The 18,777-nt window shown below is 37.7% G+C and overlaps 1 protein-coding gene across 2 annotated transcripts in view; it reads right to left on the bottom strand.

The window, feature by feature from the left end:
* escl (embryonic ectoderm development protein escl) overlaps positions 1–18,777 on the bottom strand; it is a 159,077-nt gene that overhangs the window by 107,270 nt on the left and 33,030 nt on the right. For both annotated transcript variants that reach the window (XM_090379303.1, XM_090379304.1), the window contains one exon: positions 16,597–16,688. In XM_090379303.1, coding sequence (XP_090235429.1) covers positions 16,597–16,688 — 92 coding nt within the window. The remainder of the gene's footprint in view (positions 1–16,596; positions 16,689–18,777) is intronic.

Below are 18,777 nucleotides of genomic sequence, written 5' to 3'. Positions count from 1 at the left end.
ATGTGCAAAAATTCAAACATGCACATATATTTCAGCTTACTATGCATATAATTACTACAAAATTAAAAAAACATATTATATATACACTGAAAGGACAGAATTGATGGGATAACTGAGAGCAAAGTGGAGGAGAAACTGTTGAAGTTAAACATAAGAAAGGCACCCGGGGTGGATGGGATTTATCCAGTTATATTAAAGGAGGCCGCAAAGCAACTAAGCAAACCCTTATCCATAATTATGAGGGCATCCTTGGACTCGGGGGAGGTCCCACGGACTGGAGATGTGCAAATGTATCCCCAATCACACAAAGGGGGATCGAAGGGTGACACGAGTAATTACAGACCAGTTAGTTTAACTTCTGTTCCGTGTAAAATAATGGAGTCACTGGTTAAAGATGCATTGCAGGATCATCTAGACAAGACTGCAGCAATACTTCAGCCACAGCATGAGTTTGTTAAGGGAAAGTCTTGCCTGACAAATTTGATAGAATATTATGATGTGGTTACAAAGGAACTGGATGCAAAAAATAATTTTGATATCATATATTTGGATTTCAGGAAAGCTTTTGACACTGTTGAGCACGGAAGACTATTGGAGCAGAATGATATTAAGGGTAAGTTGCTACAATGGATAAAAGGACGGTTGAGTGGGAGAAGACAGAGGGTGGTAATTAATGGGTTTTGCTCTTCGTGGACTAATGTTATTAGTGGAGTCCCACAGGGTTTGGTGTTAGGTCCACTGCTGTTTTGTATATTTATCAATGATATTGATGAAGGTATATCAGGCTTAGTGTCGAAGTTTGCAGATGATACAAAGGTTGGCAGGGTTGTTAATGACAGTAATGGCAGTGTGCTACTGCAACAGGATCTATATAATTTGGGCAGATGGGCTAAGAAGTGGCAACTGAAGTTTAACCTTGACAAATGCAAAGTACTGCATATGGGTAGAAGTAACCCCAGAGAAACGTACCAACTGTGTGGTACCACACTTAAGGTGGTAGAAAATGAAAAATACCTGGGAGTAATTGTGCATTCAGATATGAAGTTTTCTGAGCAATGCACACAGGCTGCCAGGGCAGGTCATGGGGTTTTATCAATGATTTATAGGAATTTTGCTAGCAGGGAAAAGGAAGTGATTGTCCCTCTGTATAGGGCAATGGTCAGGCCACGCCTTGAGTACTGTGTATAGGTCTGGAGGCCTCATTTTAGGAAGGATGTAGATTTGCTTGAGCGTGTACAGAGAAGGGCAACAAGATTGGTGAGGAGAATGAAGGGATCCTCTTACCAAGAGAGGCTTAAGTTCTGCAAATTGCAGTGGCTGGAGACTAGGCACCTGCGGGTGATCTGATTGAGGTGTATAAGGCCTTGAATGGATTGAGCACGCTGAATTCTGATGGGATCCTTCCACTTGTTCAGATTACGAACCTAAGGGGGCATAAATTCAAATTAAGAAAAGACAGATGTAGAACAGATGTGCGGAAATTTGCCTTTAGCCAGTGGGTGGGTAATTGCTGGAACAAACTTCCATCTGTTGTTGTGGAAGTTGATAAAATAGGTTAAATAAATTTAAAGAGGAACTGGACAGGCATTTGGAAGGAATGGTGTGATTTTTTTTTTTTTTTTTTGGCTGATGCTGCATAAGCTCATACACTTGCTTTCTTGCATCACATGCCACTACTACTATCTGGGTCCTGGGCAATGCAATGCTGTCACCCCTCTCTCTCTAGTGGATGAACCCACTGCTTGGCAGGCATATAGGTTCACTGCATTCACATAGACGGTAATTTGATGTCAGTATGGATAAATGTCGTGAGAACCGACTTTGAAAGAGAGATGATAGTGGGTGACTGACGAATGGACCATTCTATTTCACAGGTGGTACAGAAATCGCACTATCCCCATTCAACAGTATCAAGAGTGCATCAGGAATACACCATTTCCGGAATAACATCTCATCATGGACAGCGCTGTGGTCGGAGAGAGGTGGTGGATGAATGTGTCCGTCGATTTCTGTCTTGCATTGTTTCAGCCAACTGGAGAGTGACAGTGGTGCAAATCACCGCTGACTTCAACAAGGGAAGTGGCCAGAAATGTCTCCACCAAAACCATCAGGCGATCATTAGTTGCAATAGGTTATGGGAGCTGCTGACCTACCAGAGTCCCATTGCTAATACCACAACACAGAACTCTATTATGACTCAACTGGATGAAAGAACATTGACACAGGCCCTTGGATGACTGGAGACTAGATCTCCTGGTCTGATGAGTCCAGTTTCCAGTTATTTTGAGTGGATAGGAGTGTGTGTATTTGGCGGAAACCACATGAAGCTATGCGCCCCTTCATGTCAACAAGGAACTGTTCAGGCAAGTGGATGGTCAGTAATAGCCTAAAGTGCATTCAACTGGCACACATTGGAACCTCTTGTATGTCTAGATGCATCTCTGAATGGTCCACCCTTGTAGGCCATCTGCGTTCCTTCATGGTCATTGTGCACCCACAGGGCAATGGACTCTTTCAACAGGACAATGAGCTAGAACATGGTTCGAAGAGCATTCTGCAGATTTTACCACCATGGAATGGCCTCTCTATTCACTGGACAATGAACCTTGTGGAGCATCTTTGGGATGCTATGGAATGGTCCATTCGAACTTTGGAACCGCCACCCAGGAATGCGACGGAATTATAGACAGCGGTGCAGTAAGCATGGATGAAAATACCTGTGGAATGCTTTCATGAACTAGTGGACTCAACGCCTTGCCATGTGACTGCCCTTATCCGAGCAAAAGTTGGGCCTAACCGTTACTAGGTAGGTATCCCATGATTTCTGTCCACTCAGTGTATTCAATACTATCAGTTACTTCCGTTTTCAAGTTTATTTAAAAATTTATTTCAATTCTGTGTGCTTCACAGTTCATGGAATATGAAATTATGTACATTGCTTCCCACAGTGTAGTGTCCATCTTGAGAGAATATTGAGTTTTGTGTTTTTGTCTTTACTATGTGTAAACAATAAATCTTTCAAAAACAACCAGGTTACGACTACGTATTTACTGAATTAGTGGAAAAAAGTAAACAAGTAACAAACTATAAACAAACACGGGGTTTCACTTGTCCAGTACCATGCCACTCTTCAAGCAAAAAGGTAAACAGTTATAAAATGGTGGCAGGTCACACAACCATTAAAAATATTATCAAACTATTGCATTAAAAGTCAACTATACAGTAATACACCGAAGTTACACGATAGGTGGGTCCGATGAAAATCGCTTAAGTCGAAGTCGCGTAAGTCGGGGTACAACTTTGCATATAAATACATATAAATTTTGTTTAATTGGGACCAAGGACTAACAAAAACACTAGTTTAAAAGAAAAATATTTAATAAAATTGCAGTTATTTATATATATTAATACAAATTATGTATTAAAAAAATAAATGAGTTACGTAAAAAAGTTATTTCGATGTCGATGGCTTCATAAAATCTAACAAATTCGTCTGACGACACAGCGCTTCTTTTTTTCACGCAGAATTTCTTCATAGCAAGCTAATAATTTTTTATTTCCTTGCTTTGTAGCTATAACACGTTCTTCGTTGGAGTCTATGTTTTCTAAAATTTTTAAGCCCTTTTCAATTGAGCTGAGACCTGTCAAGCTTGCAATTGTCATGTGCTTTTCTGGTGGAACTGGTTGTGAAGTGTTGGATAATTCAGTGACATTTTGCTCATGCATCTCTATGAGCTCATTCATTTTCAGCTCCTCACTATGTGAATCCAACAGCTCGTTGACATCATCACCATTGACTTCCAAATCTAATTGCCTGGCAAGATTAACAATTTCTTCTATCATATGAGCGACATGATCAGTTTCTGGCGTTGTTTTCGTCTCGTTTTTGAAAAAAAATGGACAAAGTTTCTTTCAGACACCATTCAATATTTTTTTGTGAATTTCATCCCAAGATTCTTCAATGATTCTTACGGCATCGAAAACATTGAATTGTTTCCAAAAGTCTTTAACAGACATAACGCCTCGTGTAGTAGGCCTTGAATGTTTTGATGACTCCCTGGTCCATCGGTTGAAGCAAGCTGGTTGTGTTTGGAGGCAAAAACACAACTTTCACACGTGGGTCGAAATTAATTAGGGTGGCAGGAGGGTGACCGGGTGCATTGTCAATAAGAAGCATCACTTTAAATAGAATCTGTTTAGGCTTGCAATAATGTTCGACTTTGGGTATGAAGTGGTGACCAAACCAGTCCTCAAAAACGGAAGCTGTCACCCAAGCTTTATGATTTGACTTCCAAATCACTGGTAAGCTAATTTTAGACATATTTTTTAAAACTCTTGGGTTTTTGGAGCGATAAATTAAGAGAGGTTTTAACTTGCAGTCACCAGCTGCATTCCCGCCGACCATCATTGTCAATCGGTCTTTGGAAACCTTAAAGCCTGGAGAGTTTTTTTATTCATGAAAATGATGTAATTTCCGACAAAAGTTGAGCGCGAATTCGAACGCACACATATAAATATGACAGTTGGAATGCAAATTCTTGTATGTGTGCAGCTCATGTGGCAGCAAAGTTGAATTTTGTTCACCTTTCGCTCTCACTCTCCGCCATCGCACCGTATATCGATAGCATATGAAAAACGACCTTGAAGATAGTGGGCGGCAGTGTTGCCAAACGAAAAAATTAAGAACCACGTAACTCAGAGTTCGCGTAAGTCGGAGTATTACTGTATTTATAAAGGTAGAAAAGAATACAGATTTTTAATTATTGATTAATGGTTAATGCAAGAAAGTTATTTTCAAGAGGCATCCTATCAGGTGAACCACCAACACCAGGTTAAGTAAGGTGACAGATGTCTGAATTAACCTGTATGTCTCAAGTTCATTTATAGTACAGCAGGCCCTCGTTATAACGCGTTTCACTTTACGCTGATTCGCTATAACGCTTTTCTTATATTATAACCTGTATCTGACTATAACGCTCTTTTACAGATTGCATTTTTGGCATATTTAACAAAATCGTTTCATTTTATGGAGTCGATAGCTTGAAAATGAATATAAAAATACGGTTAAAACGTTTCCCATGCCGACTTGAGAAATATTCCCACGCTCAGTAAAATTCTTTCGTGTGCTAATTTAATTGCAGTACAGTGACTTGTTATGTAGTTCCGTGATCAACATTTTAAAAAATGATCAAGTGTATTGCTTGTAATATTTGCGTTATATGCATTTATCCGAAGTGTAGTCATCACTCAGTACAGTATTAGACATCGTGCGTAACGGACAGTTTACTTGAACATTGTATCGTAATTAATGCAACCAACGCAGTTACATTTTCAAAGAGTTAATAATGGCCAATAAAAATGAAAAAGCAACAACGTCTGGGCGCAGTACGAAGACTATAAATGTAAATACTACTGAATTTGAAAATTAAATTAGACGTTTTGAAGCGATTCGATGCCGGTCAAAGACAAGTGGATCTGTGCCATAATTTAGGATTTGCAAGTTTAACTGTAAGAACAATCATAAAAAAATAAAAAATTAATTTTAGCAGCAGGAAAGATAGCTGTTCCACTGCAAGCAACTAGGACTAGGCCGGCTATTAGGATCGAAATGGAAAGACTAATTTTATTGAAGATAATATCCAGTGCAGAATTCAGTTAAGTTAAATAATATTAAAAAAAAGAGAAAGAGATTAGCCAATATGATGATCTGAAGGAAATTCACCTAAAAAAAAAAAAAAAAAAAAATGTGGAACCCTTTAAAACTAGTAAGGGCTGGTTGAATAGATTTAAAATCCAGGGAGAAGCCGCAAGTGCAGAAGGAGCCAAAACTCTCAAAAAAGAAATTGTTAAAATTATTGAAGAGGGATATTATGTGTTAAACTGTACTTCTCAACAAGTTTTTAATAGATAAAGCAGGACTTTTGTGAAAACGAATGCCTAAAAGAAGTTTCATATTGAAAAATAAAAAAACATGTCAGGTTTCAAAGCAGCGAAGGATCGGTTGACTTTATTGTTGGGTGGTAATGAAACTGTGGGGGATTTAAAATTAATACTCCTTTTAGTTTATTTGGAAGAGGGCCAAAGTTCAACCCAAAATCGACACATTTTTCATGATTAAATTCATGATTTTAATTGGAATTTTAAGTTTAATTTTGATACGTAAGTAGTTACCATATAATTATATATATATGTAATGCAGAATATTTTATATGTACAAATATTTGAATATTAAATATTTTGACCGACATTTGTGCATCTTTTCACTACTGTTTATTATTGATTAGGAAATATCCTATGGCACCCACCGCAACTCATGAATACATATGTTACCTTATGGGAATGCGGCACTCGCTTAGCGCGGATTCACTCAGAGCTCTGTTTTTGCGGAACGAATTATCAGCGTTAAACGGGGGTCACCTGTACTGCTTTGAATTTGAGTTAAAGTGCTCCAAAATCTATAGTAGTAGTAGTAGTAGTAAAAACTAGTTCACCCATCCATAACGACAAAGAATTTGTCAAGTTCTCCCTGGAATTTATTCAACCCATCCACTTCCACAACAACAGATGGAAGCCTGTTCCAACAATCAATCACCCACTGGCTAAAGGCAAACCTCTGTACATCTATCCTGCAACCATCATTCTTCAACTTGAATTTATGCTGCCTCGTGTGTAGTCTCACATATGAAAGAATACCAATAACATTCAGCTTACTCAATCCAGTCAAGGCTTTAAACATCTTAATAAGATCTCCCCCACAGGTGCCTGGTCTTGAGATGCTGCAATTTGAAGAACTGAAGCCTTTTTAGGTAAGAGCACCCTTTTGTTCCCTTCACAAATCTGGTTGCCCTTCTCTGCACCCGTTTGAGCAGATCTACATCCTTCCTAAAGTAAGGCTTCCAGACCTGTATATAGTACTCCAAGATGCAGCCTAACCATGGCCTTATATAAAGGGATAATCACCTATTTATCCCAGCGGGCAGAGTTTCTGTATATCATTGACAAAACCCCATGAGCTCCCCTGGCAGCATGTAAGCACTGCTCAGAGAATTTCTTGTGTAACTGTACAATTACCCACAGATCTTTTTCATTCTCCACTACCCGAGTGTAGTACCACTCAATTGGTAAGTTACTCTGGGGTTATGCTACCCATGTGCAGTACCTTGCATTTGTCAACGTTAAACTTCAAACTGCCATTTCTCAGCCCATCAACCCAATTTTCCTAGATCTTGTTGCAGTAGCTCACCCTGATGACTGTCGTTAACCACCCTGCCAACCTCTGTATCATCTGCAAACTTAGACATTAAGCATGATATACTTTCATCAACATCGCTGATAAATATTGGAAAAAAAAAAAAAAAAAAAAAAGGACCCAGCATTAAACCCTGGGGAACTCCACTAATAACATTAGTCTATGAAGAGCAGTGCCCATTGAGAGTCACTCTACCTTCTTCCACTTAACCATTCCTTTATCCATAGCAATAACTTGCCATTAATGTCACATTGCTCCAGTTTGTACAGCAGTCTTTTATGCGTAACAGTATCAAAAGCCTTCCTGAAATCCAAGGATATGTCAAAATTATTTTTTGCATCCAGTTCCTTGGTCACTGCATCACAGTAACCTATCAGATTGATTAGACAGGACCATTCCTTCACAAATCCATGCCGTCACTGCAGTATAATTGCATGCCTGTCCAAAGGGATCCCCCCCCCCGAATCCAAGAATGCTCTCATAATTAGTAGTAGTGGCATGCGATGCAAGAAAGCAAGTATATGAGCTTATGCAGCATCAGCCAAAAAAAAAAAAAAAAAAATCACACCATTCCCTCCAAATGCCTGTCCAGTTCCTCCTTAAATTTATTCAATCTATCAACCTTCACAACGACAGATGAAAGTTTGTTCCAGCAATTAACTACCCGCTGGCTAAAGGCAAATTTCCACACATCTATTCTACATCTGTCTTTTCTTAATTTGAATTTATGCCCCCTTAGGTTCGTAATTTGAACAAGTGGAAGGATCTCATCAGAATTCAGCGTGCTCAACCCATTCAAGGCCTTATATACCTCAATACACCTCAGATCACCGCACAGGTGCCTTGTCTCCAGCCACTGCAATTTGCAGAACTTAAGCCTCTCTTGGTAAGAGGATCCCTTCATTCCCCTCACCAATCTTGTTGCCCTTCTCTGTACGCTCAAACAAATCGACATTCTTCCTAAAATGAGGCCTCCAGACCTGCAAGCAGTACTCAAGGCGTGGCCTGAGTACTCTGCATTGCCCTCTATACAGAGGGACAATACCTCTTTTTCCCTGCTAGCAAAATTCCTATATATCATTGAAAAAACCCCATGACCTGCCCTGGCAGCCTGTCTGCATTGCTCAGAAAACTCCATATCTGACTGCACAATTACTCCCATGTCTTTTTTCATTTTCTACCACCTTAAGTGTAGTACCACATAGTTGATACTTTTCTCTCTGGTTACTTCTACCCATATGCAGTATTTTGCATTTGTCAAGTGGCTAAGTTTGCTTACTTATCTACCTCCCTAAATATAACTAGATAGATTCCATCTGCCTCAGTTGCCTTGTTTATGTCCATCCTCAACAATCTCTCCTTTCAGTTATTACAAAGTCATTTAGCCCCTTGTTAGAGTTTGATAAACTTCTGGCATTTCCTTCCCTAAAGAATTCCTCATGTGTGACTGTAGATGCAAAATACCTATTCAATTTGTCCACAACCTGAGTAGGATCATTAAGAGTTAATCCACAGACATCAAAGGGCCAAATGTGATTCTACCCTTCCTTCTACCGTTAATATAAGCAATGAACTCTTTGCTGTTTTTCTTTGCCAGAGACCTCATAATCTGCCTTAGCTTGCCTAGCCTCCTTTTTTACTTGATTACAGAATAATTTATATCTACCAAGGCTTCTGTATCACTTGACAATTTATATGCATCCCACGCACTTTTCTTCTCTGCCACGTGCGTCAATAGTTCATCTGACATCCATTTAGGTCAAAACCGTGAAGAGTATTTCTTTGTTGGTACGAAAAGCCTAGTAGCTTCTTTGATTACTTCTCTGCATACTTCCCATTTAGAATTTGCTGTTTTTAATATCATCAGTTGGTCCCACTGCACATAATTTAAAAACTGCCTGAAACCTTTATAGTCACCCTTAGGAAAGCAAAAGAAGCCTTTTCTGTTACCCTTGACAGTAGTTATGTCTTTAATTAAATCTCACATTAGTACACTGTGATTGCTGCCACCCAATGGATCTTTTACCTGTAGATTCTTAATGCATGAAGAATCACTGCTGATAACCAGATCAAGAGTACTGCTTCCACTTGTTGCTTCTCTAAACATGTTGCTGTAGAAAACAGCCATCCAAGAAATCTTTGAAAGTCATGGTAGTGTGTGGGTGACCTGATATTTCCTCAGTTCTTTGTCTCCATCTAGTGATGGAGACAAAGAACTGAGGAAAGCTGAAGTGACTCCATCTAGGTCACTTATTAAGTTTTCTGATAGGGACCATGTTGGGGCTCCAGAAGAATGTTATCAGGATTCATAATGTTTTTATTTTTGTTCAGTGCCTGGGCTCCACACTTGCCACGGAGCCCAAATGGGATGCTCACTACCTAGCAATCAATAAATGCACTAGGGAATGGGATGCCAGGCCTATCTAGACACTATTACCACACTGCCACCAGCCTGAATCCTGTCCCTTGCACCATGAGGATAGGGGCATGGCTTTGACATGGTTGATCCTTAGAGACAAAATCCACTAGCTGAGCTATTCAAGACTATCCACTTTGTCAAAGCAGGGGCCCCCTCAATCACCTGGATCCCCTTTTCCGAGTTTCCACAGCTTGTGGCGTATAGTAGACATGACGGATTCCTATGATGTTAGCTTGGAACCTGGGCTGTGGGCATTGGATCCCAGCAATGCTAATCTGGAGGACCAGTAGCATCACTGGGATGTGGCATCACAAAAGCACAGGTGCCCATGTTGAGGGATCTTAGGATTATTAGCCAATCTCCTTTTTGTCAATGCTTACTGAATTTGGATGAGAAAATATAACCACGGGAGATTATCTGACAACAGTGATTTGTGGAAAATAAATGCCAAAGTAGTTTTCAATATGCTCTACCCACCAGAGCAAGTTAACTAAATCTACACTCTTGCCAATTATATCCTCCTTTCTTTGAAAGTTGATGTTATGCTTTGCTTGAAAGAGCAGGTTAACTTAAATGTCTGAGTTATCAGCTCTGTAGACTGAATAAACATACCTCTATAGTGTGGAATCAATTAGACTATACAGTAATACCCCGACTTACGCGAACTCGGAGTTACGCGGTTCTTGATTTTTTCGTTTGGCAACGCTGCCGCCCACTATCTTCAAGGTCGTTTTTCATATGTTATCGATATACGGTGCAACGGCGGAGAATGAGAGCGAAAGATGAACAAAATTCAACTTTGCTGCTTTTATGTTTTTTTTTTCAGTGAAGGGGAAACACATTTCACCATAATAACGTAAAAAACCAACACAATTCCAGCTATCTTTATAATCGTAAATGCAATTAGATCGAGTTTACTACCAGTTTATAACAGATTTCACTAGCAGAAACGCAACTGGATTTTTATTGTTTTATGGTAGTAACCCCTAGAAATGTGAGGTGTTAATAGTGTATCTCTGCCTTTATGGTGTTGTTTATTCAGTTGCTACATGCGCGCAGCTTTGTTTATGCGTATCACGCGTGCCTCCTCGTTTTGAAATTGTGCTTTATTCCCTAAAAATGAGTAAAATACTTAATTAAAAGGTGTGAAAAGGAAGCGTCCTGGTGAAGACACTGCAGATTCAGAGAGAAAAAGAAAAGCAATTATCGATAAACAGAGGCGGACTGGATCAAAAATTCTTACCCGGGAAAATTTATAGTGGCCTCATACTATGGTTTATGGCCAAAATCACACTGGCCCACCGAGGTTTCCCCGGTAAGGCTTATGGCCAGTCCGCCTCTGTCGATAGAGAAAAAATATGAAATTGTGAAACGCTTTGAGCGAAATGAAAGACCATGTGATATTGCACGTGCTACAGGCCTAAATGAAGCAACGGCGAAAAGCACATGACAATTGCAAACTTGAGAGGTTGAAAATTGAAAAGGGCTCAATTGTAAAGGGCTTAAAAATTTTAGAAAACATAGACTCCAACGAAGAACGCGTTATAGCTACAAAGCAAGGAATAAAAAAATTATTAGCTTGCTACGAAGAAATTCTGCGTGAAAAAAAGAACGCGCTGTGTCGTCAGACGAATTTGTTAGATTTTATGAAGCCATCGACATCGAAATAACTTTTTAACGTAAGTCATTTGTTTTTTTAATACATATTTTGTATTAATATGTATAAAGAACTGCAATTTTATTAAATATTTTTCTTCTAAACTAGTGTTTTTGTTAGTCCTTGGTCCCAATTAAGCAAAATTTATATGTATTTATATGCAAAGTTGTACCCCGACTTACGCGAATTCGACTTACGCGATTTTCGTCGGACCCACCTATCGCGTAACTTCGGGGTATTACTGTATACACACTTCAATGTGTGCAAAAAAAGGTGAAATTTTTAAATTATATTAGTAAGTTTAGCCAACAATAATCAGAAAGAAAAAAATAAGAATGGCATACTTGCCAAATTTAGCATTAGCATTAGTAGTGGCATATGATGAAATAAAAGCAAGTTTACATAGCATCAGCCATGAAAAAAAAAAAAAAAAAAAAAACTTTCCCAGTTCACTTATCCATTCCCTCCAAAAGTTTGTCAAGTTCCTTCTTGAGTTTAAGCTATCAACTTCCAAAACAACAGATGGAAATTTGTTCCAATCAACCACTTGCTGGCTAAAGGCAAATTTCTGCACGTATATTCTGCAATAGTCTTTCCTCAATATGAATATTGGCTCTAAAAGTGCATAATCCAAGCAAGAGGAAGAATCCCATCAGCACTGAGCTTGCTCAAACCATTCAAAACATATCAATCAGATCCTAGCAGGTGCTTAGTCTCCAGATGCTGCAAATTGCAGAACTGAAGCCATTCTTGGTAAGAGCACCCCTCTGTTCTCCTCATCAATCTCATTGTCCCTCTCTGTGCTCATTTCAGCAGCTCTACATTCTTCCTAAAATGAGGTCTTCTGACCTGTATAAACATTCTGATTTAGTGGCCCACTATTTTTCTGTACAGTTGTTTATTGTAATCATAAGAGTTATTAGGCCTATAACACATTCCTACTCTCATTTTTGCTTTCTAGAGCTCATGTCACTCAAAACTGGCTCATCATTGCACTGGCCACTAACATCAACTTGATGCACTGCCTTAGATTTCATGTCTTTTTTAACTAACAGCATAATCCCTCCCGCCATCCTATCCCGTCTGTCTTTCTGTACACATTGTGCTCCCCATATTCAAATTCTGCATTCCTTATATCTGTGTGCCACATCTCTGATGTTCCAACAATGTCCATATTTGATGTCTTGACCAGCACTTCAAATTTATCAAATTTACTTACTATGCTCCTAGCATTGATGTACGTGCAAGCATACATGCACCTATTCTTACACTTAGTTATCCTAACATAGCCCACGCACTTACTTGTTCCATGATGACTCCAAGCACTCCTTGAAATCCCTGGAACCTTCCTTTTCAGAATGCTACTAGTTCCAACAGAAGCAGTGCAAGAATCACTCTCACTTCTGCTTGTGGCTATTGTTAATCTATTAGTCCGTGAATCTCTCCTCCTCCCAAGTTAGCAGTCTTCCGAACCACCTAACACTGCCTTGATAGCATCAGCAAATATTCTTGCACCCTTTCTATTTAAGTGTATCCCATCTCTATACAATTCTCTCCTGTTAACAAGCACAGACCACGCTGAGAAAAATCCTACCCCATGAGCCTTGCAAAATCTGTTCAGGGCTGAAATGATCGACAAGGCTCTCATCATATATTCTCTCCTATCATGTCTAGGTAGAAGTGCAGATACTTTCAAATTTAACCCTAACTCACGACTTTTTTTCAACATTGATCTGTACTTGTTAAGTAAGTTCGCAGATCCCTACTCTTAATGTCATTAGTGTCAACGTATATGACAGTATCGCCTTTTGTGACCTTAAAAGATGATATCTGCTCCACAATGCCATCAACTTTTGCCCCTGACAGACATACACTGGTCCTATTCCACCTATCCTTTTTGCACAACATATTTTCCATTTTCCTGACAATAGAACCACTGACAACAACTAGCTCCTGTGTTGCCTGATGATCAAGTCTAAGCTCTGGCATTGATGTGAGCAGCTGAGAGCTTAATGGGTGCTCCAATTTAAATCCTGTAAGGGCATCTACCATTTAGGTATATAATTAATGGTAATCTGAATATACAGTTCAGTATAAATTTTAATAGTAATTGTATAAACTGAATAGCATAAACAAATTTCACTTAGACATAGCAAACATAATTATATCAAAAATATACATAAGTAACTTGAAGTACTGTTTCTGGAAAAAATAAATTATTCTGAAAATAAAATCAGTGAACTTCCAACACAGGAAAATCAAATAAATGTGACTGTTGGGCTTTTACATTCTCAACAGAACTTACAATATATTCTGGTGTATAAGTCTGTCTTTGAAGCCATAAAAAATCATTTATTTAAGGTTTACTTATACATTGGGTATAAAATCCTAAGCGTGAATTAAAGGCGTATACTTAGTAGAGATAACTGTAAAATATGGCACAATTTGTATAAACATCGACATTTTACAATCCAGAAATATAAAGAAAGCACTCATATTAATGATTGCATAAGGATGACATTTCTCTCTTTATAACACTACCTTGTTCTTTAAACTGGCTTTTTGTTTAGCAAGATTTAAACTGCATCGATAATGCAATGGTCTTAATTCTCGCAACAGAATGCATTATCTTTGCAACAAGTTACCTTGGTATTGCACTACTTTCAAACAGATAGCCTTACCAAAAGATAAGACCGATATGACAGCCTGTTTCAGAATTAACTGGGCTCTCACCAGATAGCAGGCAGTCTCTAGTAGCAACAGCGGACAAAATAGTTGTAAAGAAATTGTTCAATGAGAGCTGCCATGTAGTATATGAAATCAGAGATTTCGAAGTTGTAACAGTTATGTTTCATCTGAGTGTTGTCACCAGAGACCGCCTGCTATCCGAGGTTATTTGTTATTTGGTTTTTTTTTGGCCATATTGTTCCGGGATATGCGGTGGTCATTCCCTGACCTTTCTGCACCCTCTGTATTTAGTGGTCACGGGCTCGAACCCCAGTCTAATCAAGAAGCATGTGCTACGCACTGCTGCTCCTGCCCACCTGGCTACGGAGGCGCCTGCTATCCGAGGAGGGACCATCAGTCCTAAACCAGGCTGGCATATCAAGCTCATCTTTTAAACAAATGGCATTAACCTTTTGGCTAATGCCATCTGTTTGAAAGTACTGCAATACCAGGGAAACCCATTACAAATGCATAGCAAGTCTGTTCTGCTGTGAGAATTAAGGCTATTGCATCATCAAACAGTTTAAATCCTGCTGGCCACACAGTAGCACAGAGAGCCCACAGTAGGTATCGGGCACCATGAAATACTGTTCTAAGATACAGAAACAGTATTTTGTGGAGGGATAGATTTGATAGTTTGCAAATGTTCAACAAAAAAACGGTAGCCTAGCTTTTGGATGCAATATTTGTACTGGAGAACAACAGACAATAGCAGTAGTTCCTTTTTTTTTTAATGTGAAATACGATAAGATTGGATTTTAGAAGGACTGATGTTAACTAAGTTTTCAATCTGTCATCAGGGAACAGGAGACTTGTACTTAAGAAACTAGTGACAGATATTTGAGTGATTGGGATAGTTTGCGCAGAAAGTTTTGTTAAGCTAGAAAGTGGAATACAGTGTAATATCAGCAAAATTATGAATGTGATTGCCAGCTATTTATGAACAGGAGGAAAAAAAAAAAAAAAACAGATGACAGAACAGACCTTGAATTACTCCAGGATTACTTCAGAAGTTAGAAGGTAGAGGGTCATTACACAAGGTGAGAATTCCAAAAGGAAACACCAGAAACACAATTGGATCAAAGTCCAAAAAAAAGCCCTATCCATTTAAACAATAAGCACATCTTCTTCTCTGACAAATGCCTACCTGAATGTGGACTTTACACATTCAGGTTTGGATTTATATTTCTATATTTAATAAAATTAATAGTGTATGTGTAAAATGAAGCTGGAGATTTGGATGCAAATCAGCTGTGACAAGTTTTAAACAGAGGATAAGTTTAGGAGAGATTTAAGAATAAAGGATTTTGGTGATGCAATCAAATCAAATATCAGGAAGAAGAGATTTAAAGCAGCAGTACAATCAAGAAAAATGGAAATCAGCAAGTAATGCCATCTTTGCACTACTGCAATGCCAAATGACTTGAGGCTAACAATGCACCATGAGAGACAAGTTCACCAAGTTATGGTCTGAAATATCCCAAGTGATCAGTTAATATTAAAGGTGTACTTTGAAAAAGTTATTAGTGCTATTGGTGAGGATCAAGGGTACTATGTGAATGAACAATTTGTGTATGATGAATGGTGATAGCAAACTCATCTGTATCACCTCAATACAATTGGAAAATTGAAGCCAGCTACAGTTATGAAAGTTGAAATTGACTTCCGAGATTTAAGTTGGGAAAATTATTTCTCAGTAAACTGACATAGAGCAGACAATATAAATAAATTCGTAAAATGAACTAAGTTTTCGGGAGATTATTTTTTTTAGTATAAAATTTTGTTCCATTAGTCCAGTAATTCATGATTTGTTGAAGGAGAAATTGTAAATAGGAAAAACGATCTTAAGATTTGCAAATTTATTTTTTGTTTTTAGGTCAAATGTGTATTGTCTATGCAGAAAAAAGTTACCTCCACCTTCCAGTTAGGATACAGGAAACAACAGCATCAATAAGTGCTGCTGCTGTGAATACAATCCTAAAAATCGATAAGAAAGTTGTTCAGCAGAGACAAATGTTAGGGCAAGTGTAAAGATAATCTTTACACCTGCTGCTTTCAGGCCATTTGTAGAATTTAAATGATGTATTTTCTAATATCAATTTATCGATTAAATAATAAAAAAAACATATATATTGAATCAATGAACTGGATATTTTAAAATTAGAATAAAATCACTGATGGCCACAGAAAATGGACAGACCATATGTGGCCCATGGCCCAGTATTTGAGATAGGCAGTATGTGACCCATGGTCATGAGTTGAAGGCTACCAGGATATTCAAACAGGATGTGATACCTCCTCCCATCCCCTATTCCACAAGTTTATGGGGAATAAAATACAGCTCAATGTGTATGCAACAAGGTTAAAAAGAATTTAAAAACAAAATCTGTACAGAAGTTAATACAATTATGGCTTTCCAAATTGTTAGAAATGGTAATTCTGTGGGTGAAAAAAAAAAAAAGGTTTGTATTAAAAAAAAATTACTTATCTTTCTCATTGGTATTTTTCTTTTAACAAACCTCAGATAACCATAAATTTACTTACGGCACTTAATACTTCATCCCTGTGACCTTCTACCCCTCCAAAAATTGCTATACACTGGTCAGTCTTGATATTCCATAGTCGAAGTGCATGATCTACAAAGGAGACTTATTATAATTATTATTTAGCTTAATCTTTACCACAAGAAGCTATGCTTATAAGATTACTTTGATCAGAAAAATACCTTTAATTTAAATAAGTGGATGTATATGTTGCAGTTATGCAAAATCAGAGAATAAAGTAACTATCCATTTTATCTTAATCAAAATATCACAATTTTCAAATACTGATAATGATATACAAAATGAAATAACATGTCTTGTTAAGATACAGTGGATAGTTATTTCACATCTTGAACTTCTTATAATAAAGTTAACATTTTAAAATGCATATGAAATGTACTGTAGTTTTAAAAAACAATGCTGTACTTTGCCATTAAAATATTAAACATTAATACTGCAGTATGAAAATTAAAGTGCATATATATGACGAAGTGCATATATATGAAGAAGTTTCTGGGAGATTTAATTTTTTTTTTTTTTTTTTTGTACAAAATTTTGTTCCATTAGTCTGACAATTCATAATTTGTTGGGGTCAAATAATTTTAGGAATCCTTTTGAGAAGAATCTAAATGTCACAACATGAATCCTTGGAAAGGATCTCTAAAATTACTTGGCCTCCATTCTCAACACTGCAAACTAACAAAGTCTGATAAAATTAAACTGTAACAACATATATTATTGCAGTTGTTTTCAGAAACACGTAATTGTTATAATCATCTTTCAACAAACAAATTGTATTGCATACTAAGAGTAAATAGAATTTTTAAAACTTCAAAATTCCTCTCAACATTGAAGAGGGCAGAATTATGTAAAAGAATCATCTGCCACAAAATTACATTTGCAGTCATTGCTATTCTAAATGTGATTTCATAGTCTAGAAAATGTCAGGTGTTCTTTACAAAAATTTACCCTGTAACTGAATACACTGAAACTGACAAATACAGTACTGTATCTGGTTTCCTCTCTCAGAAGTAAATGTTAACTTAAGTTTCCCACGTATAAATAGAACTTTACCGATTTTTTTTACTGCATCTCTAGCTGGAGGGGGGAGAAGAAACTAGAAAATTTACACTAATAGTCTCAGATAAGCCCTGTTGCTTATAAATAGTGACCCCCTCCCCCAAAATGTAGCAATATTTTTATTGTCCTCTTCACTTTGAATAATGCAATCATCACTAAATGATCATCATTCACATATCCTCTCCATAGAAGTATGCCCCACACAGGGCTGGGGCATACCTCTATGGGGGTGCGCAAGTGAGGCACCTGCCACAGGTGCTGCACCACACTGCATATATATATATGCAGTGTTAAAATATGATATGAATTAGGTTCCGTTACAAGGTTTTGTCTCAGGCACCACAAAAGCTAGTGTCGGCCCTGGCCTCACAGTTTGGAAATCATGTAGTTGGTTATTGTCTGGAGATGTACAAATGTCTGAATTTGCCAAATTCTAAAATTGATTTCTATTGTGGAATAAGTGTTTGCCATAAACAACATTTTTATATCCATCTTAATGGACACGATTGCAACCACCTGATATCAGAAACGATGCACAATAACGAGGTGTGATATATTGAGGTTGCACTGTAATTTGATCATGCATTTGTGCAAATTCAGAAATACAGTGCAACCCTGATATAACACGTCTCTTCATACTAATTTCGAATATACCATAGGTATGATCACATTCCCCAAAATGAATTATGGAAAAAAGTAGTGTGTTCAAAGAACTAGCAATTTCATATTGAAAACTGGAAAAAGTGAATACTGCATATACTGTACTTCTTATCTACTGTACATCTTACTACCAGTTTCCATGAAGAGAAATTAGCTAAATATTGGCTGTATATTCACTTCATTATATATTCTGTATTCAGTTGCAGAGTAATTTTTGTAAACAGGACTTGTCAGAGACTAATTACTGCAGACACCAAGTTTCTCTCCTTAACTAGAGATGCAATAAAAGAGTATATCAGCAGAATGCTAATTACAAACAGCTACCTCTGAAGCGGAATAAGGCTACCATTCATCAAGTACATTACATTAGTTACAAAGTAAATTTTTAGAAACAGCACACGACATCCTTTCTTTGACCAGAAGTTACAATTAGGATAGCAAA

The sequence above is a fragment of the Mastigoproctus giganteus genome, chromosome 8 (assembly GCF_048544385.1).
Source record: "Mastigoproctus giganteus isolate SK-2022 chromosome 8, ASM4854438v1, whole genome shotgun sequence".
In the NCBI taxonomy this organism is placed as follows: Eukaryota; Metazoa; Arthropoda; class Arachnida; order Uropygi; family Thelyphonidae; genus Mastigoproctus; species Mastigoproctus giganteus.
The sequence above is the reverse complement of the archived record's forward strand: the minus strand, read 5'-3'. Positions and strand labels throughout refer to the sequence as shown.